Source organism: Sceloporus undulatus, chromosome 10 (genome assembly GCF_019175285.1).
Source record: "Sceloporus undulatus isolate JIND9_A2432 ecotype Alabama chromosome 10, SceUnd_v1.1, whole genome shotgun sequence".
In the NCBI taxonomy this organism is placed as follows: Eukaryota; Metazoa; Chordata; class Lepidosauria; order Squamata; family Phrynosomatidae; genus Sceloporus; species Sceloporus undulatus.
The window spans coordinates 694,985-721,940 of NC_056531.1; the positions used below are offsets into that span (position 1 = coordinate 694,985).

The 26,956-nt window shown below is 48.5% G+C and overlaps 1 protein-coding gene across 3 annotated transcripts; it reads right to left on the minus strand.

Annotated features, from left to right (window-relative positions):
* Positions 1 to 227: 227 nt before the first annotated feature.
* AIFM3 (apoptosis inducing factor mitochondria associated 3) lies at positions 228 to 26,896 on the minus strand. Of its 3 annotated transcripts, XM_042441455.1 has the most exons (21): positions 25,837 to 26,896; positions 21,085 to 21,308; positions 12,469 to 12,682; positions 11,787 to 11,896; positions 11,273 to 11,382; positions 10,827 to 10,871; positions 10,063 to 10,159; positions 9,593 to 9,705; positions 9,165 to 9,251; positions 8,595 to 8,686; positions 8,054 to 8,184; positions 7,714 to 7,829; positions 7,459 to 7,530; positions 6,963 to 7,026; positions 6,424 to 6,500; positions 6,195 to 6,312; positions 5,614 to 5,712; positions 5,395 to 5,470; positions 3,493 to 3,597; positions 2,962 to 2,982; positions 228 to 2,448 (listed from the first exon to the last, which is right to left on the minus strand). In XM_042441455.1, exons 2-21 carry the CDS (start codon positions 21,113 to 21,115, stop codon positions 2,409 to 2,411), a joined length of 1,818 nt encoding a protein of 605 aa, XP_042297389.1. In that variant the 5' UTR covers positions 21,116 to 21,308; positions 25,837 to 26,896; the 3' UTR covers positions 228 to 2,408. The 3 variants fall into 3 exon arrangements, with proteins under 3 accessions (XP_042297389.1, XP_042297390.1, XP_042297388.1); XM_042441456.1 differs by lacking the exon at positions 2,962 to 2,982; XM_042441454.1 differs by lacking the exons at positions 2,962 to 2,982; positions 21,085 to 21,308; positions 25,837 to 26,896 and adding exons at positions 14,612 to 14,779; positions 15,375 to 15,473.
* Between the last annotated feature and the right edge of the window lie 60 nt (positions 26,897 to 26,956).

Below are 26,956 nucleotides of genomic sequence, written 5' to 3' on the forward strand. Positions count from 1 at the left end.
ATAATAATTATAATTATAATTATAATTATAATTATAATTATCGCACACTCTATGCTGGAGAGAACTCTTTGCACCCATTCAGTGTGGCATGTCTGCTTGGGTTTAAAGCCAAAGAGCAGAGCAAGTTGGTAAAGAAAACAGATAACCCCGGGAGAAGAATCTCAACCTACCCGGAAGCCTTTGTAGCAGCAGACGACACAATTTCAAATGAGACAAAAAGCTGCATGGTATAATATATATTAGTTTATTAAGAACCTAGAAAAAGAGGGCAAGTTCTGAGATGGCTCATCATGCATGACACTTGTGACAAAGCCAGATAAGTGTTTCGAGTGCCCAGGTAATGCAGCCTTCTCTACATCCACCATCATCTCCATCCATGCCCACTGCCCATGTAGTTGGGGATGATGAGAACTTTAGCATGGCACATGTGGAGGGGGTGTTGGATGCGGGAAGGCTGCAAGAAAGGGAGACGGGCAGACAAAATGCAGGACATGCCACGAGGACCTTGGCTCTTGTTCAGCCACAACGAAAGCCAAGGAAAAAAGTCGAAGCCGGGGCCACCCTGTCCACAGACATTTCTAAAACCATCAGGCGGCTTCTTAGCATGAAAGGGCATCACCCAACCTGGCATGCCCACCCTGAAGGTGGAGCATATCAGAAACTGGGTGCATACAAGGGCAACTGCAAAATAAACTCCTGCAAAAAATCACCACCAGCCCCTGACATGGAAGTCCTCTCTGAGGACTGAGATGGTTGAACTGTTGCTTGTAGCTATGAACCCCGCACTCCACTCCCAGGGATATGGACGGATCAGAAATGAGATGTAGTATACCCTCATGCTTGGGCCCTGGAGGTTCAGATTTCAATAGAGGTGGCAGGTGTCTCTCGTGGCAGCGGCGACAAACGACCTGCTCTGGGTTTTAGTCCAAACTTTAAAAGATTTATCCAAGGTGCTGGACCAGAGTGGGCAATGTAGAAACCATGGGCCACATGCAAATTTCTACACAGGGAGCAAGGAATGGCAAGCAGTCTCCACCACCTCCCTCCTTCTGCCAGCCCTATTTCCCTTTGCTCAGCCTTGTTCGGTGGTGCCTCTCAGGTCTCTGGCCCTCATGAAGGTAGGAGGCATGACACAGATCCCAGCTTCCATCGTTGCAGGGAAAGTCTTGATCCAAGGGAACCACAGCAGGCCATGGGCTGGTGAGAAAGCGTCATCGTCCAAACATGGAGGAGGTAGGGCCTGCGAAGGGCAACCCAATAATCCTGGGAGACTCCCCATGGGGTGAATGATGAATAATCGCAGCTAGAGTGGAGTCCATTGGAGTCGGAGCACAACCATCTCCACCTGTCCTGAGAAAGTGTAAGCCAACCCCATTCCTCCCTTTACCTGGAAGGGCCATTTACAGGGGTGTTGTTGTGGGTGGATGGCAGAATGAGGCATTGTACCCCCAAATAAGACCTCTGCCCCCTCCATGAAATTGTCCTCCAGTCCTTGAATTTCTAACATTGCAGAGAGGGAGATGCCGAAAATTGTTCACACCTCAAACTCTTTTATCAGCTGCGCTGGAGTTCCCTGGGGTCACTTGACCCGTCCCTTTTTTCTTGGGATCCCAAAGCTGTACAGCAGAGATCCATGATGCAGGCATTTGCAATGACATAGCTCTGACATGAGACGCAATGCTGCCGATGAATTACAACGATGGACGGTGGGGTTCCCTTACGCAACAGGGGTGCCATCGTGCATGGTGTGCTTTGTGTGGCGGTCCCCCTGTTGCACAAGGGTACCCATTGTGCATGGATGCCCACTGAACAACAGAAATCACTGACCAACAAGAGCCATGGCACTATGGTGACACCGCTTGTGCAATGGTCCCATAGATGGCACTACATCTCTGGGCTGCCCCCCGACAATGCAAACATGGCACAGTGGCACAATTTTGCTTTATGCGCTTATAAGTCAGTTTATGATGATGCAACTTCCCAACAGGATGCTGGGCAATTTCTGAAAGCTCAACAGAAGTTTCAAGTGAATGCAGGGCTAGCAATGTAGGGAAAGAAGGACAATTTCATGGAGGGGTTTCTTCTTTCCAGGGAGCAATGCTCTTATCTTGCCCCCCTGTAACTACATCTTTGCCTGGACAATCTCCACAAGTACATATCCATTTTCCTCGAGGTTGGTCTTTGGGCTTTCCTAAGCCACTTGAAGGCAGCTACTAAAGTGCAGGTTGATCTCTTGACATTAATGTTCCCAAGCATGAGAGATTTGGGAAGGCAAAAGAAGAAGAACCTGGCCCAGGGAGAGACTGGGGGGAAGATTCCTCAAAGTCACCGAAGGGCATATGGTGGGTATCTCCTCCCTTTGGCTACCACCAAGTCCGTAGAAAAGTGGTCCCTTGTTTCCAGGGCTGTTAGGAGCCTTTTCCAGTTAACCAAGACATGTCTCCAGTTCTGCAAGGGGGGGGGGGGAAAACCAAAATAACTTTGTCATAGGAAGGCTTCTGGACTTTTCCATCCCACAGAGGTACAATCGGAGATCAAATATGGTTGCCAGAAAATGCAGGATAGTATCGCTCAAAGAGGAGGGAGTGGGACAAGCAAATAGCAGTAGCAGAGACGGCCCTCCCTGCTTCCAAACAGGGATGGAAATATGGTCAAAAGCTTTCCAAAAAATGAGTGGAAAACATGTTTTTTCAATTCTGAAATGACGAGAAACTTTGCAGTTTGGGATGCATTCTGCACAAAATTTGCACGTGATGGTTGCGTATTCTGCGCAGGAAATAGCCATCGCAGAAAATGCTGCAGTTGGAGTTATTCCATGCGAAATTTGCACATGGTTGATATTGGCATTTTCTGTGATAGATTTAAATCACCCTCACTGGTGGGTTGATATCTCCTTTGGATTAAGAGTTACAACATTCACCCTCCCACCCAGCCCAAAAACACAGACCAAAGCATACATACTTGCCGTAGCGGATGAAGAGCCTTGATTTGCAGCAGGAAAAGGAGAAGGAGAGAAAGAGTGAGAAGGGAAAGCAAGAGAGAAAACGAAAAGAAATATTTGCTACAAACACAACTGCTCCGCCGCATGAAGCTGCTGCGTTTCTCCCTACTCTGCGCCTTTAAAAAATAACAACCCTATAACAAACCAACCCATTTCCCCAGCTTCTGAAATTTCTGCAGGCCCCCGCTTTCATGAGGACTAGCAGCTCCCCTTTGTTTTTCAAACAGACGCTAAAGCAGAAGTTATGTGCGAATGAAAACAGGATAAAGCATTTTGTATAACTCCTGTGCACTATGCATTTGCTTTTTAAAAACCTTCATTTGAAAGCATAGATACCGTATTCCATAGCATTGAGTGACTGAAGTTAAAGTAGCATCACACTGCTTTCTTGCTGCGTTTAGGGTAGTCCAGCAGCCTTTCCAACAGAAAAGGGGGAAAGAAGGGTGAGACTGGGGGAAATGCCAGCCTCAGCCCAGGGGCATCTTACTTACTCAACATCCCGTTTCCGGATGGCTCTGCCCGCACCCATGACATCCGCCACCTTGGAGACCAGGGGATCGTAGTTCATACTGGCCACAGCAACCACCTCCTCGTTCCTAAAGCAAAAGATCAGAGGAGTTTGGGCTGAACGCAGAGGGCGGCTTGGCCACTGCAGGGTGATAGACAGAGTTGGAGGATATATTTCAGAGGAAGGAACTGGCCAAACCAGCTTTGAGGATCCCTTACCTAAGAAAAGCCTGTGTCTTTCATAGGGGTCACCATAAGTCAACAGCCCACTTGTTGGCAAGTATTTTTTTTCACTGGTCTGTTATTCTTTTTCCCACTCGGACTCCTTTTTCAATCTGGGAATGAGTATTTGTGAATGCTCTTCCCATTCCCCCTGCCCTCCTATGATACCAAACTGCAGACTGTGGGCTGTGGATGCTCAATACAAGAGAGATGGTGTTCTGTTTGTTGCAAACCATCTCAGGCTCTAACTGGGACTTTTTGCCCTCCAGGAGAGAAAAGGGGGCACAGGGGAATACAACTCCCAGAATCCCCGGCCAGCATAGCCACTGGAGCAGAAATTGCAGGATGCTGATAAAAGCAGAAAGTAAAATGATGCCATGGGATTTGTCTGTCCTTTGGACGTATTGGGAAATACATCTATGTTTTGGATAGTAGGGGCATGTGTCAAATGTGATCAAGCTAACAAAGAACTGAGTGAAACTGGATTGCCTATTTCCCAATACGTCCAATAAAAGATAGCCCAAAAACAGACAGTGTGCACCTACAATCTAGTAAAGAGGTATAGCAGGATACCCAGAGCTTGTCCCATCACCACTGGGGGAGAAGGAACAGAAGAATGGACGTCCAGGTGTGTAGGTACAGGGGAGGACAAAGTAAGGGCATTGCCCCACAAAATATGAATTCTATGCTTCTCCCTCTGAAATTTTCCTTCGTTCCACAAATTTCTAGCTTTGCAGTCACTTAAACCTGGAGCATTTAGAGATCGATTTAGGCGTCCAAAGAAGAGAAGCAGGCCAAGTGGCCTCGGGAATGCAAACATGGCAAAGAGGAGAAGTCGAGGTATGCGTGATTGTCACGGTCTCGTTTTTTGAAATGCTAAAGATCTGGAGAGGGAAGGAAAATTTCATCACGGGGTCAGAATTCTTATTGGAGCTCAATGCCCTCATTTTGTCATCCTCCCTGCCATAGCTGCACCCTGGACGGTGTCCCAAATGTCCCAGTTTCAAAGAAAAGCACCCCAGTTAGTGGCCAGTGGGCAGGGTGGTTCAAAGTTACCTCCAGGACTCTACGCAGGGGGTCACCTGATTGTACAATGACCATCGCTTGGGGACCCTCCTAGATGGCAGAACAACATACAGTTCAGGCGCTCACCCTGGTTGGCCACCCAGACTCTTCTGATCCAACACAGACGTTTGGGGACTTTGTCATTCCCAATGACAAAGTTTCCTAATGCAGCAGCCCAAGAACTCCTGAACATGTGCTGTGCTCAAGCAAAGCATGACTGAGGATCCTGAGAAAGGGTCTAGGTCGGGGTGGGCCAAATGTAGCCCTGGGCCGCATACAGACTTGCCAGTTTTCAGGGCCTGGTCCTGAGTCTCCCCTTTTCATGGATCACAATGCAACATGGTTACGGGTTGCCATAATTGTCCACTTTTACCAGGGACAAAATGTAGAACAAATTCGAGACCAAACTGTAGGACAACTGCAGGACAAAACTCAGCCCAAAATGTAGGACATTTAAGGTCCTCCCTTTTTCTTAAAGTTACAGCAGAACCATGGAATACTACTTGGACCCAGCCAAAGGTTCTGAACATTTGACACCCTTGGCAAATGCACCAAATGGGCACAAGCCATGTCCTCCCCAAAGGAGGAAGGGCACTTACTTGGTGTAAAAGGCGACAAACTTCAGTTCCTCTAAGTCCCCCCGAATGATCACGTCATCAAAGCCTTCTCCATGACCTGGGGAAAAGAGGAGAAAGCATATCTTGCCATGTTGTGCATGTACACAACGGTAATAAAATTAAAAAGGGAGGCAATCCATATTCCATGTCCATGTCAGCGGGGTAGTGATTCCAAGCCAGGTTTCTCCACCCCAATCTTACCTGCGTAGCGGATGCTTTTGCCAAACATGGCTGTCCACAGGTAAGGGACGGTGCTGATTTCGGTCCCGTGGGCCAACATGTTCAATGCAGCTATCCGTCCTGGAAAGTGGGGAGCGACATGGAGAAAGAATGGCACAAATGAACAACACTTGTTTCTTATTAATGCACTTTGAGTTGCTCGACAGAGCAAATCAAAAATCCAGCTTTCTGTCTGCATTGGGCCCATTGTGCATTGTGCCTGTTATCAGTTATTGTATGGGCAATGTTCATGGCAGCCTCTAAGTGAAAGCAGACTTTGCAAAACTATTCCATTCAAATTTTGCACACAAGGAAGGCCATTTATGAAAGCACACTTCCCAAGCAGAATGTCAGACTCTATCTGAAAATCTGACAGCCCAATATTATACCCAACTTGATGCATGAACAAGGCAGAGATGTGAATGAGCAGACATGGCTGCTACCATCCTAGCTGGTTTGGTCACAGTGAACCAAAGACGAGTCCCAGGCCATGGACCTTCCATCCACCTTTCGTTTCCTAAGGAAGGGATTTGGTACAAAAGGAAAGTCACCAAAGCACCTACCGTGCATGTGCGCCATCTGCCAATGAGGAATGTTCACTTTCTTGTTGTTCCTCAGCGCCAGAGGAAACGCAACGGCATCTCCGGCTGCAAAAACGCTGGGGATGCTGGTTTGCATCATCTAGGAAGGGGGGAAAGGGTTGGAAGTTGACAAGGGGCAACTCAGCTTGTACATGTGTGGATTAAGTCAGGTAAAATCTTTGCAAATGAAAACAGACATTAATAGCCTTACCTTATTCACTGCAATGAAACCTTTGGAGTCCACATGGATGCCGCTCTGCTTCAAGAAGCCAGTTGCCGGGGTTGCACCTTCCCAAAGTCAAGAAAATATCATCTGTGAGAGGCACCATCGAGACATTCCTGCCCTCTGAACAACGCAGGCCCCAATCCCTCTGGTTCCTGAGCAATTGACACGGCCAATACAAATATCACTCACTAGTCTCAGCTAAAGATAAAATTGTTCACTAAGTTTCTTCTCAAGGGAAGCAACAAGTAATCTTAGTTATTTTTCTTCCCCAAATGGCCATACTTGGCCCTGTCCACCATTGGGACACATCCCCTGTGAACGCCTCTCAGAAAGAATGTGGACCCCAGGTTGAAAGAGGTCCCTCAACTTGGTTTTTTAAGATTTATTTATTTAATGCTTTTTTCAGGCATTTAAGTGATCTACAAAGAGGAGACACAGTCGCTACAAAAAAACGACTGGGCTAACAAATCTGTACAAGGTTGCCCAAAACTAATGCTGCTTTTACGGGTAACCGGCGTGCTCACCTATGCCTATGACGCAGACATCGGCCCGGAGGACTTTGCCACTCTTCAGCACAACCTCCTTTAGCTTTAAGGGAGAAATGAAATGGTGGTGCATTACTTTGGATGGTCGCTGGGTGTGGATTTCTGCACTGCACTGCAAAGGGGTTGGAGTAGATCCTCCTTCGGATCCCTTCCAGTTCTACAATTTGAGATCCATGATATGAATGCACTCCGCATATGAAGGTAAGCGCTGAATATGCAAGTTTTGATTTGAAGGGCACTGTGCAGCTTAACCCCAAATGTGCAACCGCAACATGCAATTCCACAATGGTGCCACATGTATAATTCCATTTCCACAACCTGGGACTCAGTGTGGCTGTTCCACTTCAGACAAAAATGTTCAATGGGTACCATAAAGGATCCAGCGCCTAAGACACCATCAGGATTCCAGCTATAGCTTCAAAGACCCCCTCCCCAAAGAAAGCCTTTGCCTCGCAAATGGTTGCAAACACTCTACCTTGCCCTCTTGTTCCCGTAGTTCAGATACTTCAGTCTGCATATAAAATTTCACTCGATTGTTCTCAAACATCTGTCCCAAGAATGGAGAGAGAGAGGTTGTTTCTATCAGAGTTGTCTCACATTCAAAGAATCAGTCCAAAGACAAACCAACCTTCCCCAGTTTTCAGTGCATTCCCATAGAGTTGAATCAGGCTTCCCCAGTTCTTAGCGCACTTTCTCATCTCTAGATGTTTTACCAACAAACAGCTCTTACCTTCATGATGGCTCTCCCGACCTTCTCCCCAAAGAACTTCTTGAAAGGTACCTCTTCCAGCTCCACCACTGAGACTGAGTGAGCTCTGTCTGAAAGGTAGGCTGCCACTTCCATGCCTGGAAAACAGAAATGTCTAATGGGACAGTGCTTTCCCCTGTACTGCTTTTAAGATTGGCATTTTAAATATTTTTTTAAAATATTCCTTTTAATGGGTTCATTTATTTGGACTTTTATTCGCAGGGCAGATCCCAGTTTTGTAGGTCAATGGGATTCTCTTGTGCTGGCGTTTCTGTCCTTCTTTGCAATTTGGTGAATTTCCCTCCAAGGCCCAAAAACACACCTAGGAAAGAGGCTCCGACGACAACTGCATTTTTGCTGGTGGCCAACTTGACCACCCGGTTGGCATCTTCCACTGTCCGGATGGTAAAAACATTCTCCACTTCCTTGCCTTTACAGCTAAGGGTTTTCGGCCTGGAAAGACACGAATGCAGAGAAAGACAAGAGCCGAAAAACAAATACCTAGATGCATTAACTGCTAATAGGGATGGGAAGGAAATCTGAAAATAGTTGGAAAATAGTTGCCATAAGTTGCAAATGACTTGAAGGCACAAAACAACAACAACCTTCAGTACCTGTGCTTGATGCTAATGTGTCATGCTCTATGACATGACCCAGGCCTGCTCCCATACGACATAATAATAATAATATATTTGTATCCCCCCTCTTCAATACGATCAAGGCAGCTTACAACAGTGAGAGTGTATAACATAGTATAACATAGGCATCACAGAGGGTGGACCATCCTTTGCCATCAGATCTTGGCCTTGAAATCTCAAGCTCTGGAATGGTACTATAACCTGCCAACTCTGCGGGTCACTTACGTATTTCCGGTTGCAAGGAGCAGCTTGTTATACTCCATCTTGAAGCCATCCTTGAGCACGGCGGTCTTGTTCTTGACATCTACGGCCACCACCTGAAACAATGTCCAAATCTCACTCAAGGCAAGGGGTGGGCCACTTTGGAAAGGTTGGGGTTCGGTTGTCACTCTCTGGAACCTTCAGTGGGCCACATGGGCTCCAAACAGCAAAAAGAGAGCGGCCGTATGGAAAAATCAAAATGGTCTCTGCTTTACTTGCTGACTTGCTGAACAGGCTATTGCTAAGAGCCAAACTCTGATGGGTGAGTCCATTCTGAATGTGGTTACTGTCCCACTGAAATGGGGTCGGATTTGGGAGGAATTACCGGACAGACCACCAGGGCTTTGTCCTGATCAGTGATCTGGTCTGTATGTCTTTCTAGATACTTTTGATGTACTTGCACCTCCTAGGGTCATCAAAATAGAGTCATCCCAGGGTCTCTTGGGACTCAACAAACCAGGAGGTTTACAAACTGGTGGAAACGGGAGGCCTCCCAGCTCCCAGAATCTCTGAATAGAGAAACCTAACAGTTACCTGCATTTCAGTAAGGACCTCAATGTCATAGGTACGGAAGAATTCTTTTGGGCGCAAAGCGATCTGGTCTGCATGGGAATCCATCGACTGAAACAAGAAGCCAGTTTGGGAACAAGGAATTAATACATTTTAAGAAAATGCACAAGAGAGGGGAAGGCATTGGCTGAATGGGGTTGGACTGGATGCCCCTTGGGGTCCCTTCTAGCATTATGATTCTATGATTCTGCAGGCAGACCTTCGGTATGGGTACCCACTCACCACCCCAAGCAGTCATGGTTTTGCTGTGATAACCCCCCACCCCACCCTCAAACAACCATTCCATGGTTGGTGAAGCACATATGGGGGGGATCAGAAAGGTTGCTCATTGTGACCCACTGGACTTTGGTAAAAGTGGTAGGAAAACAGAAAACACGCCAGACAATACCAACCTTACTTAGCTTGGGCCTGTCATAGGGCAAGTGTCGGTCCATTGTGCACATCACAATCCGGTCGGAGAAGCCCTCTTGCCGCAATGTTTCTGCACACACCAGTCCAGCAGGACCTGCGGAAAACATATGGTGGCCTTCTCAACATGGATTGCTTTGTAGCCCAGACCATCTCCAGCAGAGGTGAGCAGCCACCAAGAAGGCTCTCACATGGGTCCTCATCAAACATGCTTTTGATGGCGGTGGGACAGAGAGAAAGATAAGTGAACTGATCATCTCACTAGATGCACAGAGGAGGGACATAACCAAAGACAGTTGCTCCTCCATGAAGGAAACCTGCTGATGTTCTTCCAAGGGATCCAAGGAAGATGGGGATGGTGAGCCAGGAAACTAAAATGGAGGCATGGTTCCTACCCACCTCACATGCCAGATCCTAACTCCTCCAGTCCTTGCCCATGCCAGGCGCCTCATACCTGCCCCAATGATGAGCACATTGGTGCTGCTGATGCTGTAGTTGCTGAGAGAAATGCACTTGGCCATCACTTTGGTCCGCCGTTGCGTCTGAAGAGCCTGCGTGTCATGGAGGAGACCCCATCAACCTTCAAACCAAGCCATCTTTGAAGCCAAACCTGGATTCCAAGGTGGAAATCCAAATGGCAGCAATGCCCACCCATCCACCTCTATGCATGCAATACCACAGCATGCCCACCGTCACCCAGAGCAGACCTATCTCCTTGCTGTAAGGTAGGGCAAGGGTAGGGGACCCCTTTCAGCCAGAGGCTCAGCTTCTATTTCAGAGGTGGAGGTCCGCGGGGACCACATCCCCATGATGGGTGGAGCCAAAGGCAAAAGGGGTGGAGTCAACAACATCAGCACATTTTCGCTTCCAGGTCTCCCTTCTAGGAACGAAGCTCAGAGGCAGCTTTTAGTCAAGGTTCTCAGATGAAAACTGTGGCTGCATCCACACTTCAGAATCAATGCAGTTTTATGCCGCTTTAACTGCCACAGCTCCCTCCTATGGAATCCTAAGATTTGTAGTTCATTGTGGCACCAGAGCTCTCTGACAAAGAAGGCGAAATATCTCACACAGCTACAAATCCCAGGATTCCCATAGCATTGAGCCGTGGCAGTTAAAGCGCTGTCAAACTACCTTAATTCTGCCATGTAGATGCAGTCCATCTCTGCAAGCATCAGCTGCCCCGGCTATATACTCCTAGGACCCTGACGGTCAGCTCACCTGTTTGCTCGCTCGAATGTATACCTTCTCTTTCTCAATCTTCACCTAGGATTAAACATCAGCTTTCAAAACAAAATTGGCATGTTTTACTGTCCAACTTTCCCACTCTTAATAAAACAGGCATGTGATCGGGATATTAAATGGCTCAAACTCCAGTTTCATTCCAACTGGAGTAGACTCGGGAAATGGAGACGGCTTGTTAATCTTCCCACTTTCAGTGGGTCACTCGGCCACAGTAGGCAAGTCACACTCTCTCAGCCTCGGGGCAAGGCCAGGGCAAACCTCCTCTGAACAAACCTGGCCAAGAAAACCCCCGATAGGTTTGCCTTAGGGTCGCCAGAAGTCAGAAATGACTTGAAGGCCCACAACAAAAACTCTAGTCGGGTTAAAAGCAGAGTCGGCCTGAAATAAACCAATAAAATACAATATAAATGCAGAGCTCTTACCTGAAATTTTGGCAAGCTGTCCAACCCTGGGAAGTCTTCGATGTCCCCTGTGCCAATGTTGAAGCAAGCCCCATGCCAGGGGCAGCGGATTCGTCCCTTGGACAAAACCCCTGCAGAAAAGATGTTAAGAAGCTGGGGGCAAAACCATTCCAGACGCTAGTTTGAAACTGCAACATGTCAGCCTTGGCTGCTTTTCAAACAAAATCAGCAATAGGCAATGACTACTCGGAAGAAGAAAGCAGGATTGAACCCAATGTCCTCCAATGCATCCAGTTGAAGAATTTCTAATTATTGACTCCCTTTTACACAAATACGGCTCAGAGATGGCTATCATGGGCAGACTAGATTCAAAGGCAGTGCTTTTACCTTCTGAACAGGTTTTAACATCAGGAGGCTAAACTGCAGCAGAGGACAAAGGAAACCCCCCACAACATCTTCAGATGTTTCCCACATTTTTAGAAAATGTTCCTGCTACGACTCCATGCGTCTTATATTCTTGAGAAGACCAACTGACCTTTCACCAAAGGCGCACCATAATGCGGACACTTGTGACCCATGGCATAAAATTCCCCATTTTCTTTGACCAGCAGGGCCTTCCCGCAGCCCAGATCTACCTCTCGCATCCTAGAATGAGAAAGGTTTTATTGGTTTAAATGGCTGAGATCTACGTTTTGTAATTTTACGGATCCATAGCTAAGTTGCGGAATTGCATCGGGCACTTCTGCTGTGCTCCGGCACTTAGCCAGTATCTAGATATGCATCATGGAATACATTAATGTACATCGCTGCCCATTGCTTACCAGACTACAGTCATTCCACCATTATACAATGGATGCTCATATGTTGTAATATCATGGCAGCCCCTCGGTGAATAGGAACACTGTGAAGCTACTCCATTCTATTTTGCACAAATTTAAGGCCATTTAGGAGGAGCGGAATGCCAGCCAATCGCTTTAAATTTCTTTAACAGAGCAACGGATCGGACCCTCAACTCTTGATTCAACAACGGATTCTAAAGATCTACTCTGTTTGGGATGAGCCGGTACGATTCAGACAACAGTGTTGTTCATGGCTTTGGGTCAAGGATCATGTCTACATAGGTGTCCTTTTCTCACTTTTAGACCATTAAGGACAACAACAACAACAACAACAACAACAACAAAATACTAGTGGAGAAAAAGTTGTTTGTCACTCACTGTCCGTTGTCTAGGTCTTTGACGTAGCAGACGGAGGCTTCGACCACATCCTTCATGTTCCGGTAAGGGTTGATAGCGATGGGATGTTCCTCCAGTTGGTAATGTCGCGACGTCCCGTTGGCTTTGTAGATGATGGGACTGGCTTTGCCGTTGGGTGACATCTCCTCTTTGGCCCGCTCTTTCTCAGGCAACACGACCTCAATTTTCACTTCAACTGCCGGAGCAAAACCAAGATCTTTGTTATAGCGAACGAACAAACAGCACTTTCATACTTGGCTATGGTCATTGGAGATAGAGGGACGCAGGCCATGCCAGGTGACTCCCCAAGGGAGGGTGACACCACTGCTCCCCAAACCTTTGGCAGAGACTTGCTGTGGTGCTTGCCTCCCTCCCAGGGTTCAATTCCCTGCTCAGCCATGGAAAACTACTTGGGCGAGTCACACCCTCTCAGCCCCAGAAAACCCCAGGATAGGTTTGCTGTAGGGTCAGGAACAATTGAACGTGCACAACAAGGACAGTAATGCAGGTTGACACAGTTTTAACTGCCAGAGCTCAATGCTGTGGAATTCTGGGATTTTTAGTTCTGTGAGATATTTGACTATGACTTTGGAGACCAAGGCTCAATACCCAGCTCGGCCGCTGGGTGACCCCGGCCAAGTCACACTCTCTCAACCTCAGGGGAAGGCAATGGCAACCCCCCCAAACAAATCTTGCCAAGAAACCCCCATTATAGGTTTAGTCTTAGCATCACCATAAGCTGGAAACGACTCGAAGGCACTCTACAACAACAACAAATGCCAGCTGGGGTGTTTCTAAAATGTGGCAAAGTACAGGATGTAACAGTGATCACTTGAGACATTGCATCAGCCCTCTAGGAGGCTTCTAGCAAAGGCATTTCACCTTTTTACTTGTCCGAAAAAGAACAGCCTCAGGGAGTGTGGAGGAGTTCCATGTGGTCCTTTGCTCATCCCTGACCACACTGTCTCCTTCCCACCATGAAGATGTCTATGCATGAACCAGTTTCAGGTGGAAATGTGCACTCTGTGATCTCAAGGCCAGGGTGAGTTCTTCCCATGGAATCCTGAGGAACCACATTCATCTATTTGTTAAAAGTGTCTAGCCCTTAAGGCTGCAAGGAAAAATGGCACGCAGGGCTAGCTCAGCTGGGGCCCTTTCACACTAGAGTTAGGGCAATGTGATCCTGCTTGAACGGCCTTCTCTGCATCCTATGAAATCCTGGGATTTGCAGTTTGGGAGGAGCACTAGAGGTCTTTAAGGGGGAATTCTGAAGGCCCCTCCCTGAACTACGAATCCAAGCATCTGAGGAAACAAACTGAAGTCTGCATAGGTTTGTGCTACCAACTTTTTTGTTTCTCTCGGGGCTTCGACGGACTAAACTACATTGAACATATGTCACCGTAATTCCCTAACAAGATGCCACTCTGTTTTTTTCCCCGCAGTGGCAAGAAAACTACTGTTACTGGTTGGCATTATGTTTGGGACATACGTTTTCATCAACGGCCGTACATGTGCATCAAATTGAACTGAGTCGCTTCAAAACATCCATGTTCCCTTCAAGGCTGTTGTACCATTACAGCAGAAGGCCATCCATTGTGTGATTGTGGAGTGACTGATGCCCCATGGTCCAATCTGAAATGGGCACAGATACACATCAAAATGCTCCCCGATGCACATCCGGACACTAGCTAGGAAGTGCTAGAGCACAACAGGAGTGCCTGATACACATCAGTAGCGCCCAATGTGCATCAGACGTACCTGCACTTGTGCACACGTCCCAGTGTTCGGATGTACATCTTTGCAATTTGGTAGCAAGGTTTCATTGCCTTTCTGCAATGTTGCTACTGATTCCTAAAGCTACAAAACGTAGACTTCGGCGGAGGATCTCGGCCATTTTGTCCTGAGGATTTGCATTCCTGTTGGTGATCTGCAAAATTTAAATTTAATCATGCAATTAATTAGTTAAATGCAGCTGATGAATCAACAGGCAATTCTGGAATCAGTTGCCCGCTTTAATTCATTAACGTTTCGACCCTGTCATTCTGCAGTGATTGAAGTCTTCATTTTCCCTCATTCATTCGCTTGCATCCAGGATTGGTGGCACACTGGCTGAACCCATATTTACCAAGTTCGTTCCATTTATTTTTCCTATACACTGGCATGGTGGCTTCAGCTTTTGTCCAGTCCTCTGGCACATCCTCAGTGCTCCAAGATTTATTAAAAATTAGCCTCAGTGGTGCAGAGAGCTCCTCCGCCAACTCTTTTAAAACACCTGGGGGCAAGCTACTCGGTCCTGCAGATTTAAAAATGTTCAGTTTTAGTCAATGCTGTTTCCTCTCCTCGGTGGCAGGAATGCGATAGAAGCACATGGTTAAATCAAACTATAGCAACTGATGCTTGGTTTCCCCAGCTCAGAGGCTTGAATCCTGGCTGGGATTCAGTCTGGGGCTTCTGCCTACCTAAGTGGACTTGCATCTGCGAGAAACAGAATCGAGCAATTTTGCAATGTCTGTTTTGCAATGCCAGTGGGCTGCCATGACGTTCCTTACGCCGGGGTGCCAGCATAGTGATCAATGCACATCTAGACCAATGTGCAACGGGACCAAGGCACAATGGGAATGATGTGCAATGGGACTGATGTTCAAAGGGATTGATACACAATGAGACCAGTGCACACTGGGCATTCCCAACGCACACTGGGAAAGTTCTGGCAAATCCATAGAGCCGATTCACCACTATCCACCACCACCCCAAACAGGGAAGCCCTCAACTGACCCTGACTGTATCTCTGCTCAGACCTCTTGTCCCCTGCGTCAAACGCTCCATATCAATACTTCCAGAGACCCCCACACACCCGACTCAACTTTTAACAGACCCATCTTCTTTACCTTCGGCATGTTGAAAATCAGCTGAAATCGTTCCTGAAGCCTTTCTTTTGACACAAGAAACCAGGTCACCCATGCTGCAACGGAGCAAGAAGGCCAGCAGACTCTGGACTCTGGACTTGGCATATTGCCACTCCGCCCCAGCTATAAAGTTCTGATGGGGCCCTTTCCGAACATTACAGCCATTAACTTTTCCCCTGAATTACGTGCTACCTGAATTTCTCATGCCGTTTCATATCATTTTCTCATAAGGAAGAGTAGGAAATATTGCTAAGGGACCGGACACCACTAACAGCAGGGAATCCACTCTGGGTTTTAGCCCAAACTTTCCAGAAGCTATCTAAGGGGCTGGACTGATGAAGGAATGGAATGGATTCAGCACACTGGAAAGCTCCTTAAATGGTCTCTGCCCAACTGGCAGCAAACAGGGAAGCTACCCAGAGGTTCCCAATGGAGGGTGCCTACAATGGCATTGGGGTGGTCCATCTGCTCTGAGTTTTAGTCCAAACTGTACAGAAGAGTTGAATCCCCATAAATCCAACACTTTGAATTGTGCATGGAGCCATGGCGCATCGGTCACGCCACCATTGCCTAATGGACTCCGGTACCTTGCAAAGTCACAGCAGCCACCAGGCAAATATGGATGCTGCAGAACGACTCAATGCAATTTAGCGTAAGCGTGAGGCCATTTGGAAGGAGAATGCTGGCCATTGTTCCTAGACCCCATATAAATATTTTTAAAGGGTTTTCATTCCATAAGTAGCTTCACTGTATTTTAAGAATCATAGAAGGATAGAATGGAAGGGGCCCCATAGGCTATCCATTCCAGCCCTCTGCTCAATGAAGGATCTCCAGCTAGAGGAGTGGTTCCCCAACTTTGGTTCTCCAGGTGTCTTGGACTTTGGTTCCCACAAGCCCCAACACTTGGCCTCTTGGTACTCCCTAGTCCATGCCCTCATGCACAACAGGACCAATGCCCAATGAGACCAATGTGCATTGGTCCCATTGTGCATCAGTGCTGATGCACATTGGTCACTTTTCTGGGTCACCTATGTAGTAACATCACAGCAGCCTTCTACTGGATGTGGAAGTTACGGAACTGCCTGGTTCTAATTCCTGCCGACATGAGTCCAGTTACAAAGGTGTACGTCCTGAAAAGGATTCCAGTCATTGGTTTTAAAAAGTCCAGCAAAACACCCTTTTCAGTTGAGGAATTGTTTTCCAAAGGCATACTGGAAAAGGAAGGTGGGCCTGAAACAATGTAGGATGTGGGCCAGAATGCCAAATGGACCCAATGGGAGAGGCACTGCTTTGTCTAGGTTCCCTGCATTCACTCAGGCGCACTCTCGGCTGATGTGTTTCATCCATTGCAAGGCTGAGTCCCAACGCTGGATCATACATGCTGCTGGGGCTCAGCTCTGTCTCCTGCTAAGTCCTGTCGGCCATCCAAGAAGTCGGCTTGCATTCTTAATGAGGCAATAAAGAAACCACTGTCACATGCCGGGGATTAAAATGTGTTGGTTGCGTTCCCATGGGGAATGCTGCCCCTTTACACCTTGGCGGGGGGCTCAACCTTTCCAAACGCGGTCCAAGGACAACTGCGTCCTGCTAATCAGCTTGAGGAAAAGTTAAGAAACTTGGTGGTGATAACCCTCTTATTTGTTAGCAATCTTACACGCTGCACAACTATACGCTCTGATCCCCTTTGAATGGCCAGGGCTGCATCTTGGGGCATCCTGGGATTTGCAGTGCCACGAGGCCTTGGGAAGTCTCAGCCAGAGAACTCCTCTTGTCCCTCCCCAGACTACAAATCCCATCATTCCCTAGGATGGAGCTGTGACAGTTCAAATGGAGTCAAAGAGTGAGGGCTGGGTAGTGTGGAAGAGACCCGTTTTTTATCCCAAGAGTCAGACCCTCCAATATTTCATAAATGAAAATGGGGATGCATGTGGCCAAGCTACATCACAGCATGGACAAGAATGGGCAAAGTTATCCATAAGGAAGAACACATAGGTTAGGAGAGGCTGTAGCAGTTTGCCTTTGCCTGATCCTCCTGGGATGAGCAAGATCCCACCCTCTCCTCCCTTCTTTGCTGACGTAACTGAGTGGAAACCATTTTTGCACTTTGAACTCTGTTTGCAGCAATGGAAGCAATCTGAAGACAAAGGCGGAAAGTGGGAGGAGGAGAGGGAAACCGGGACATTTCAAAATCAGCTGGAAAAGTGGAATGGTGGAGGATGAATCGGGAAAGCCCCTGACAAATCAGGACACTTGGAGGGTATGCAGGGTTGTTCCCTCTTTCATATGCACACACACAAACTAATGTTTCCCGCATTTAATATCTTCTCCGCATCAAGACAAATGAAGTCAAATAGGAATTGAACAACGAGAAATTCTGGTAGCAGATGAGCATATATTTCACGGGGAAAGTTAAGATTGTAATTTTTGGAACAAGCCTCAACAGATTTTTATAGAAGGAGTGGAATGGGGACATTTGAATTCACGAGGCCAGAGTCCAGCGCCACTGGCCTTGTCGCTCCATCACAGCATGAGCCACCTGCTTCCCTGTGTTATGCTATGCCCACGGGGTGGTGACTCCTCTTTGGGTTTTTGCCCAAATTTGAACAGAGTTTGTAGTTGGCATGGCCAAGATAATCTTGGCAAGCCAACGCTGCGAGTGGTTCCAGGGTCCTGAATTCCCCACAACAGATGCAACATCTTGGAGGAATCCTGTTCTGACGAAAACCCAAAGTGGATTCTCCACCCTGCTGGCATAGAAGCTACCTGCTCGCAGGGCCTGGTACCCATGCCATAGTGAAGCCAGGCCTGGGAGGGTATGAGCAGGAACATATAGTTCCTGTAGGCTGACATCCCCCTGACCTAGCCTTTTCTCTGCTTTATGGTTCATGACTGAACTTGGAAGAGCCATAACTGTTCTCAGAAATGGGAGGGTATGGGTTTATCTTTTCCTTTTTTAATGGATGAATCTCCCAATCATCTCCTTATCTGAAAAGGAAATCCACCCATCGGCAGGAACCCTTGGAGGGAAAGTGACCAAATTTGACTGGACTCGAAAACAATTAACATTTAAATGGCACTTTAACGTGTTGAAGGCCCTTCACCCAGGTTATCTCAGCTACGTTTACATGAACCCTGCAATGCGAGCCCTTTTATTACCCTGGGATTATCTCTGTTTGTTCTTACCTGCTGAATTTCTCCAGCTACAAGACAGCAAAGGCAGGGAAGCCCTGACCAAGATCTCTAAATAAATATGGGGCAGATCTCTGTAGGATAGAGGTGGGGGGTGTGCGGCCTCTTGGCCACAGGAGCCACATTTTGTAGCCCCTGGAGCTCTACTGAAGGAGCATGCGACCCACTTGTTGCCGCCTAAGAGGATGGCCATGGCAAATCCCCTCTGAAAGAAACTTGCCAAGAAAACCTCTTGATAGTTTTTCCTTAGGGTCGCTATAAACCGGAAATAACTTGATGGCAAGCATCAATAACAACATGTTTTTGAAATGATTCTGTATTGTTTAATTTATGCTTTTAATATGGCACTCTTTTAACTGGGCACTGGATGCCCATGCATAGTCCCATAATGGCAGCCACTTGCTGAATTGCAAAACTGCTCAGTTCTGTTTCCCAAACATGTAAGTCCACCTAGGAAGACCTACATCCAATGCTGAATTCCAGCCAACTTTTTGGGCCATTCAGGTATGGATACATCTGTTGTCGGGCAAGTTCCCCATGGATCCCTTTGCCGGTTTTTGTGCTTGGCGGTGGTGCGCTACTGTGCAACCATGTGATAACACTGAGGAGCTGCCACAACGGGGGACAGTCATGGAATTGCCGTGGGAGAGGTGGCACTAAATTAAGCAGGCTGTAACTCTTGAATTCTCCTGGAACAGAGCATCGGAGCCAGCTGGGGAGTTTGTTCCTGACCATTAACAAGTGACATGAATGAGTGTGGACATACCCCTTGGGGCTCGAGGAATTTCAAGATTTGATTATTATTCCTGTTTTTGGAAGACCAAAATAGCTATGTTGACTAACTGCAGGGGATTTGTGTTCTCTTGAGTGAATTCCCCCCCTCCAAAAAAAAAAGGAGGGGGTTGTGGATTCTTTCCTAAACATCATTTCATGCCCCACCTTGAACTTTCTGCCACAGAAGCCAACATAGTGAGGCTATGCAACCGATGCGCCATGGGGTCAAGGAGTGGAGCTCACTTCTTGCATTACCCACTGTCACACTCGCTCTGCCTCAGGGGAGAACAATAGCAAACCTCTGAACAAATCTGGCCAAGAAAAGCCCATGATGGGGTCATGGCCTTAGGGTCGCCATAAGTCAGAAATGCCTTGGAGGCGCACAACAACAACTGCAAAGTCAAAGGCAGAAGTGATGAGGGGGAATATGGAAAAAATTGCCCCAATTGGGACAGGTTCTGTTCTGGAACAGGCCTCCCCAAGACTTAGCTCCATACTGAATGCTGCCGTGTATCACTATGATAAGACAAACTTTAGTGGTGCAACAGCAAATGCTCTACAGCAGAGAAGCATTCCAGCCCCTTTCACTGATGAGTTCCAGTTTCTCATTCTGTGGACTGTCTTACACACAAAATTTTCACACACACACAAAGTTGATAGAATCACACCCTCCAACACTCCACAGATGAAAACTGGCATATGTGCAGCCAAATAACATCAGAGGTCAAGATGGCAAAAGGTATTGACAAGGAAGGAAACGCAAGCTAGGAGAGGCAGCAGCACTTTGCTTTGGCCGGAGTCTACAGAGAAGGGTGAGGGTCTGTCCTCTCCACTCCTCATTGCTGAGTTCATTCAGTGCAAACTGCTTTTCCCCTTTGAACCCAGTTTGCAGCAATTGAAATCAGCTGAGGACAAAGGGAGAAAGTGGAAGAAGGAGAGAGAAACTGGGACATTTTAAAAGCAGCTGAGAAAGTGGGTTGGCACAGGATTAATCGAGACTGTCTCTCCCAAATTAAGAGAGCTGGAGGGTATGAGATTCCTCCTGCTCACCTGGAGACACACAGATGAGGAGCCAAAGATGTGGGAATCCTAGTTATCAGTACTCCTACTACTTCCATCAGGTCTGTGGGCCATGTGAGGCCCTCAAGGTGTTGTTGGACTGCAAAACCCATGATCCATCACTGCTTAATAGAGCTGATGGAAGCTGCAGTCCCACAACAAGAACCCAATGCTGCTTTAGGAGAGTCCGAACTCAGGGGTGTGCATAGCAAAGCGCACCCCTGAGTTCGGACTCTCCTAAAGCAGCATTGGGTTCTTGTCTCTGCATCAGTCTTGCAGTTATGCTGCTTCATGCAGATTTCTGTATATATTTTCCCCCAGTTCCTTGGCAAGAAAGCTGGCGTCTCCCTCCCTCTCCCTTCTTTCTGCCAGATTCCAGGGTTTTTCGCATTGCCTCCCACCATCTCTTCACGTTTCATTAAAGTCACTCCCAACGCATCGCCGGGCCCCATCTGAAAACGATGGTGTTTTTGGAGAATTAGCCAAACACCTTAATAATCCTTCAAAGTAAAAGGAACGGAGAATTAACATTCTCCAACCGCCTTCTCACTGCGGAGTGGGCCCTTTGGCAGGCCTGACCTAGTTTCAGTGCCACTCCAAATGGAGAAGGCAATGTGGGACAAAATGGAGATGGGAACCTAAGGCCGAGGGGTTGTGGAAAGTCACTCACCTGGCTTGGGTTCGGAGAAGCATCCACCCATGGTGAGCCCGGCAGAAGGAGCGAGTCCCAGAGGGAAAGCCAGGAAACCCAAACCTCCAGACTGGGGAAGGAACGGTCAGGAGTCCCAAACGTTCACCGTCATAGCAGCCGAAGCAGCAGCGTGGAGCCCTCTGCTTAAAAATGGGCCCTGAGGTCCACATCGGTCAACACCACGTTGGGCCTTCCCTCATGACCTGCAGAGAAGGAAAAGGTCAGTGAAGGAGTCGTCATCCAAGTCCATGAAATCAAGGCCACAACCCCAAATCTCCCCAACATAGCGGAAAGGTCCACCAACAGAGATAGACTACATCCCACCCCATGCAGGAAAGCAACGGTGCGCAACTCAAGTCAACGACCAGCGTTGGCAACATTGCTGGATGTGCCACACCGCTTCCATCGCTGTCAAAAGACAAACTGTTGTTGTTATTGTGTGCCTTCGTTTCCAACTTTTGGCCACCCTGTCCTGAGGTTTTCTTGGCAAGTTTCTTTAGAGGGGCTTTGCATTTGTCTTGAGGCCGAGAGAGTGTGACTTGTCCAAGGTCACCCAGTGGGTTTCATGGCCGGCCTGGGAATCAAACCCTGGTCTCCAGAGTCATAGTCCAACACTCAAACCATCCCTGGCTCTCGTTGCAAAACTACTCCAGGCCATTAATGATGACGTACGTCCCAAGCACAATACCAGGCAATGGCCTCATGTTTTTTAAGGGAAGGAGCATTGGAACCCAGTTGCCCTTATAATGCTAGACTCCTGTCGGCCTTTGTAGAGGGATAGGACTCGCGAACGTGGGAGCCACCATCTGCCCCAGGATGAGAGAGATAAGATATAGACCCTTCCAAATTTGAGAAAAGCCCAACTTCCTTTCCTTAATCCTCTGCGTTTGGCGGTTAATCTCAGAGTTTCATTCCACCTTGAGCAATCTACCAGTCAAGCGTGTGTTTGCACTTTTTTCTCTTTGCAGGGAACAAACAGACTTGGCAGTGCAAGACCTGCAAAGGAAAGGCCGATCGGCCGAGTTCCCAAAGCATCTTTGGCCTTGCGCTGGGAGGGCATGCTGGCCAAAATCCAATGGCTGGCCCCACAAGAGTATACCCATAGAATCCATGGTGGAATGGGAAATCAGATCCTAGGCCAATCCCACTGAGTCCATGAGCCTGCTCTAGCAGAACATAGCCCTTGAGCTTAGGCCACTGGTGCTCATTCAGGGCCCCCTCCAGATGTTTTCGGCGTGCATTTCCCAGCATTCCACAGTAGGAGCTGGTTTGGCTAAGGATGCTGGGAATTGCAATCCAACAACATCTGGAGGGGCGCATGATTCTCACTCATGGTTTGAGTCGATTTAGAGCAGGTTGAACTAGAGCAGGGGCGGCGATCCTGCAGCCCTCCACAATCAGCATTTCATAATCTTTTTACTCTGGAGGAAGCCTTGAAATCATTCTCAGCTTCTGGGAAACCTCTGTGTAAGAAATGATTGCATCTACAGCATGAAAAAGTGGGTGCTTTTTTCCCCATTTGCAACCTCTCCCGGAACCCTGATGGATGGAGAGCAGAGCAGAGGGTGAGCCCTGGCACCACAAGGACCCTTGGAGAGTCTTTGCAAGTTGCAGCAACAAAACAAGGAAGCCTTGCCCATTGTAGCAAGGCGCTGCTTGAACAGCTGAGCTGGAGATTGGCACCCAGCCTTTTCGTCTTGCCTGGAGCAGAGTCCCTCAAAACTGGAGAATCTGTGCTGGAGGCGACCCATGAAAAGTAGCGACCCTATCCTCCCTGAGGCCCCTGAGGGAGAAATCCTGCCCTCCAAGCCCACTTCTGCTGCCTGCAGTTTCAGCAGATCCTGGCCTTCCGATAAGATCTGGTCAACAGCCAGGGCTGCGAGGTTAACTCTTTATCAGCTTTGGTAAGCTAGACGGACACTCGGCCAGAATTAATCATTAAGCCCCAGCTGCAATTCAGATGTCAAAGGTGCGGCCATAAAAGGCTCATTAATTTTATGGGTGCTGAATCGTAACTATCAGGATGGGCGACGTTGGCGACCCAAACAAAAAACAAAATGCCAAAGGGGCTCCTGAGCGTTGAATAGCGGTTTGGAAGGAGGCCATTCAACAGGTGTCGCTTGCAGGACACTTCCAATTCCCTTTTCCAACCTGGGAGAGATGACTTGAGGAAGCATCTAGAAATGCGGTTCTCAACCTTGGATCGTCCAGGACTTTTAGACTTTAGCTCCCAGAATCCCTGATCATTTGGCTGAGGCTTCTGGGAGTTGAAGTCCAAAACCTTAAGAGAGCCAAAGGTTGAGAACCACTGATCTAGAAGAAAAGCACTAGCCTCTGGAGGCTTCCGAGTCGGTGGGATGGAGCATCCACATCGGGTTTTCGTCCAAACTTGACACGATCTATCCAAGGGTCAGTAGCCTATTCTTCCACATTGGTGTTTCCTAAACTTGGGTCCCCCAGATGTTTTGGACCTTAGTTCCCAGAATCCCTGAATGTGGGTGACGCTGGTTAAGACTTCGAGGAGTTGAAGTCCAAAATACCTGGAGGAGCAAGGTGGTTGCCCTGTCAGAGAGACCCAAAATGATCCTCTCCGGGTTTTGATCCAAACTTCAGTTCTCCTCGGTGCGGACCTGATTTGAGTCACAGGGTTCAGCACCTCGGAAAGCTCCCTGAATGCCTGGTTTAGCCTGGCTGGTGCCTCCCATATCAGAGGAGGGGTGAATCCGCTCTGGGTTTTACTCCGAACTTGACAGGAGATCTCCAAGGGGTCCCAGCATAGGAGCTGCTGACCAAGAATGCCTTGAAGTTTCCAGATTCAGAATATCACTCTCGAAAATATTAGAAACAGTTCTGTTTGCCAAGCTGAAATGAAGCAGGGGGGACATTTTTCCAGTTACTCCTGGGCAGCCCATCACTGGCACACACGAAAAGGCCACAAATTCAGCCGCAGGAGACATTCCTCTACAGATCATGCACCGAAGTAGAAAGCGGGTGAGGTCTTGAGTTCAAATCCTACCACAACCCATTAACTGGAAAAAAGAAAAGACAAAGACATCTCTCTCTCCTTTTTTTCAACGAATGAGTTGTGGCAGGATTTGAACTCAAGGCCTCAGCTGCTGGGCTACCCATGGCCCTTCTCACAGTATCCATGCCTTTTTTCTGGCATGACAGCAGAGGCAAGGCCAGAAAGATCCCCAGCCCGGCCTGCCAGCTCTGCTACCTCGGCCAGAGATGCTTCTGCGCATGGGAACATCAGATGTCTCCTCTGACAAAGTGGATGTTTGAGGCCAGAAGCAGCAAAGAGAGCAATGAGCAGGGAAGCTTTGCAGCACCCAGGTACCTGCCCTGAAGGCTTCTCCATCAGCACCTTGGGTGGGAAGCCTCCCAGGACCCAACGCTGGCCATGGATTGGTAGGGGCTCCCCAATGGCCAGCTCCAGGTTCTCCTCGGCTTCCTTCATCCTCATCTGGAGGACTGAGGCTGCTGCATCCACACTGCAGAAATAACCCTCTTCAGCACCCCTTCAGATGCCAATGGCTCCATGCACCTAGAGTCCGGAGCTCCAGAATTCCCTCGCATTCAGCCATGGCAGCTCAAGGAGGGTCAAGCCGGGTTATGTCTGCAGTGCAGATGCAGCCGAAGAGAAGGCTGCAAAGGTGGAGGAGGGAGGGAGGGAGGGAGGGAGGGAGGGAAGGAGCAAAGGAAGGAAAGCAGGAAGGAAGAGGGAAGGGATGGGGAAAGGGAAGGGAGGAAGGGAAGAGTGAAGGAAAGGAGGAAAGGAAAGAGGAAAAAGAAGGAAGGAAGGAAGGAAAAAGGGAATGAAAGAAAAAGGGAAGGAGAAAAGGAAGGAAGGAAGGAAAGGAAAGAGAGAGAACAGAGGAAGGAAGGGGGGAAAGGGAAGGCCGGGGGTGCAAGGGGGCTCAGCCCCTGCCCTTTTGGGGGGGGTGGCTGTCCTGGTCCAGGGCAGGGCTGGCTGTGCCTTGCCTTGCCTTGGCTGCGGGAGTGTGCCCCCCCCCCCGGTGCCCGAGCAGATGTCCCAGGCAAGGCCAAAGCCGGCTTACCTGGGCAGAGCTGGGCAGGTGGCACCGGTGGGCATCCTGGCAGAGAGGGAGAGAGGCGCCGGTGCTGCCCGTGCCTGCTGCTCCTCTGGGCTAGGAGAGGATGCCAAGGGGTCCGGGCAGAGCCTTGGCGCAGGGCTTGCTTCCGGTGCCAGGCAGGCGCCCTCCTCCTCCTCCTCCTCTTGCTCCTCCATCCCTCCATCCCTGGCCCCCTCCCTCCCGCAAACTTCCCGCAAGAAACTTGGCCCAGGAGGAGGCAGCTGCCCAAAGGGATCCTGTGCCAGGGGCGCCCCCTGGTGGCCCATTCCGATACTGCAGCCAGGGCCAGGGGCCAGATCCTCAGACAGCAAAGCCAGACATCATCATCATCATCATCATCATCATATTATTATTATTATTATTATTATTATTATTATTATTATTATTATTATTATTATTATCCCACTGCCATACACTTTAAAAGGCCAAGATCTCCACTTTGAACATGCATCCTTTCCAATTCACCCTTGGAAATCCACGCAGGCAGAGAGGCCATTCCTTCCTCCTCTTCAACTATGGGAGACAAAGAGTCACCAAGTCCACCAAATAAAATGTAAAGGCCATCAGCAACCCCCCAAAAAGACACCCCCCTTTCAGATCCAGCTTGTTCTCCAGCCTCAACAAGGCTACGCACCCCTTCCTTTGGGAAGAACGCTCTGTCTTGTTCCTTTTGGTCACCTTTTCGGTGAAACATGCCAACGGCAGCCCTCAAACTACAACTCCCAGGATTCCACAGGATGTTGCCACAGCAGTTAGAATGGAATTCTATGGTGGAACCAGTGGTGGCGAGTCAAAGGCATTCCGTCCCAACAATGGCCAACCAGTTGCCTGTAGGAAGCCCGCTGACAGGATCTGGATTTAAGCGGTTGGAAATGAATGCTTTCTCCTTTCCAATACAGGGTGGGAAGAAGAGCATCCATCGGAGAAGCTGGCCTTGAAGATCCTAGGACCCGGTCTTGAAGATCCTAGAACCTGGTCTTGAATATCTTAAGTCCTGGTCTTGGGTATCCTAGGACCTGGTCTTGAATATCCTAGAACCCAACATTGAATAGCCTAGGATATTGAGTGGCCTAGGACCTGGTCTTGCATATCTTAAGTCCTGGTCTTGAGTATCCTAGGACCTGGTCTTGAATATCCTAGAACCTCGCCTTGACTATCCTAGGACTTGGTCTTGAATAGCCTAGGATCTGGTCTTGAATATCCTTGAACCTGGTCTTGAATGCCCATGGTCCTGGTGTTGAATATCCAAGAGCCTGGCTTTGACTATCTTAGGGCCTGGTCTGGACATCCTAGAATCTGGTCTTCGCTAGCCTGGGACCTGGTCTTGAATATCCTAGGATGTGGCCTTAAACCATCCTAGAACGTGGTCTTGAGTATCCTAGGACCTGGCCTTGGCTATGCTAGAACCTGGCCTTGACTGTCCTAGAACCTGCCGCTGGTCTTGAGTAGCCTAGAACCCTGCCTGAGCATCGGGAGGCCCAGGGACCGTGTGGGCTGTCTCCTGTCTCCTTGAAGGTCTAGCTGAAGGCTTTGCTGGGGGGCCGGTCCTTCCCTTGGGGAAAGTGAGGCAGGCACCTCAAGGGAAAGATCTAGGCATCTTGGAAGGCCCCCAAGTCTGGAAACGGTTTCCTTTCTTTCCTTTCCTTCTTGTATCTTTCCCGCCAGGGAAGGGAAAGACAGAGATTTCCCGCCGGGGGCTTGTGGGATTTGCAGTTTTCCCGGGCTTCCCGTTGGGGCAACTACATTTCCCAGCA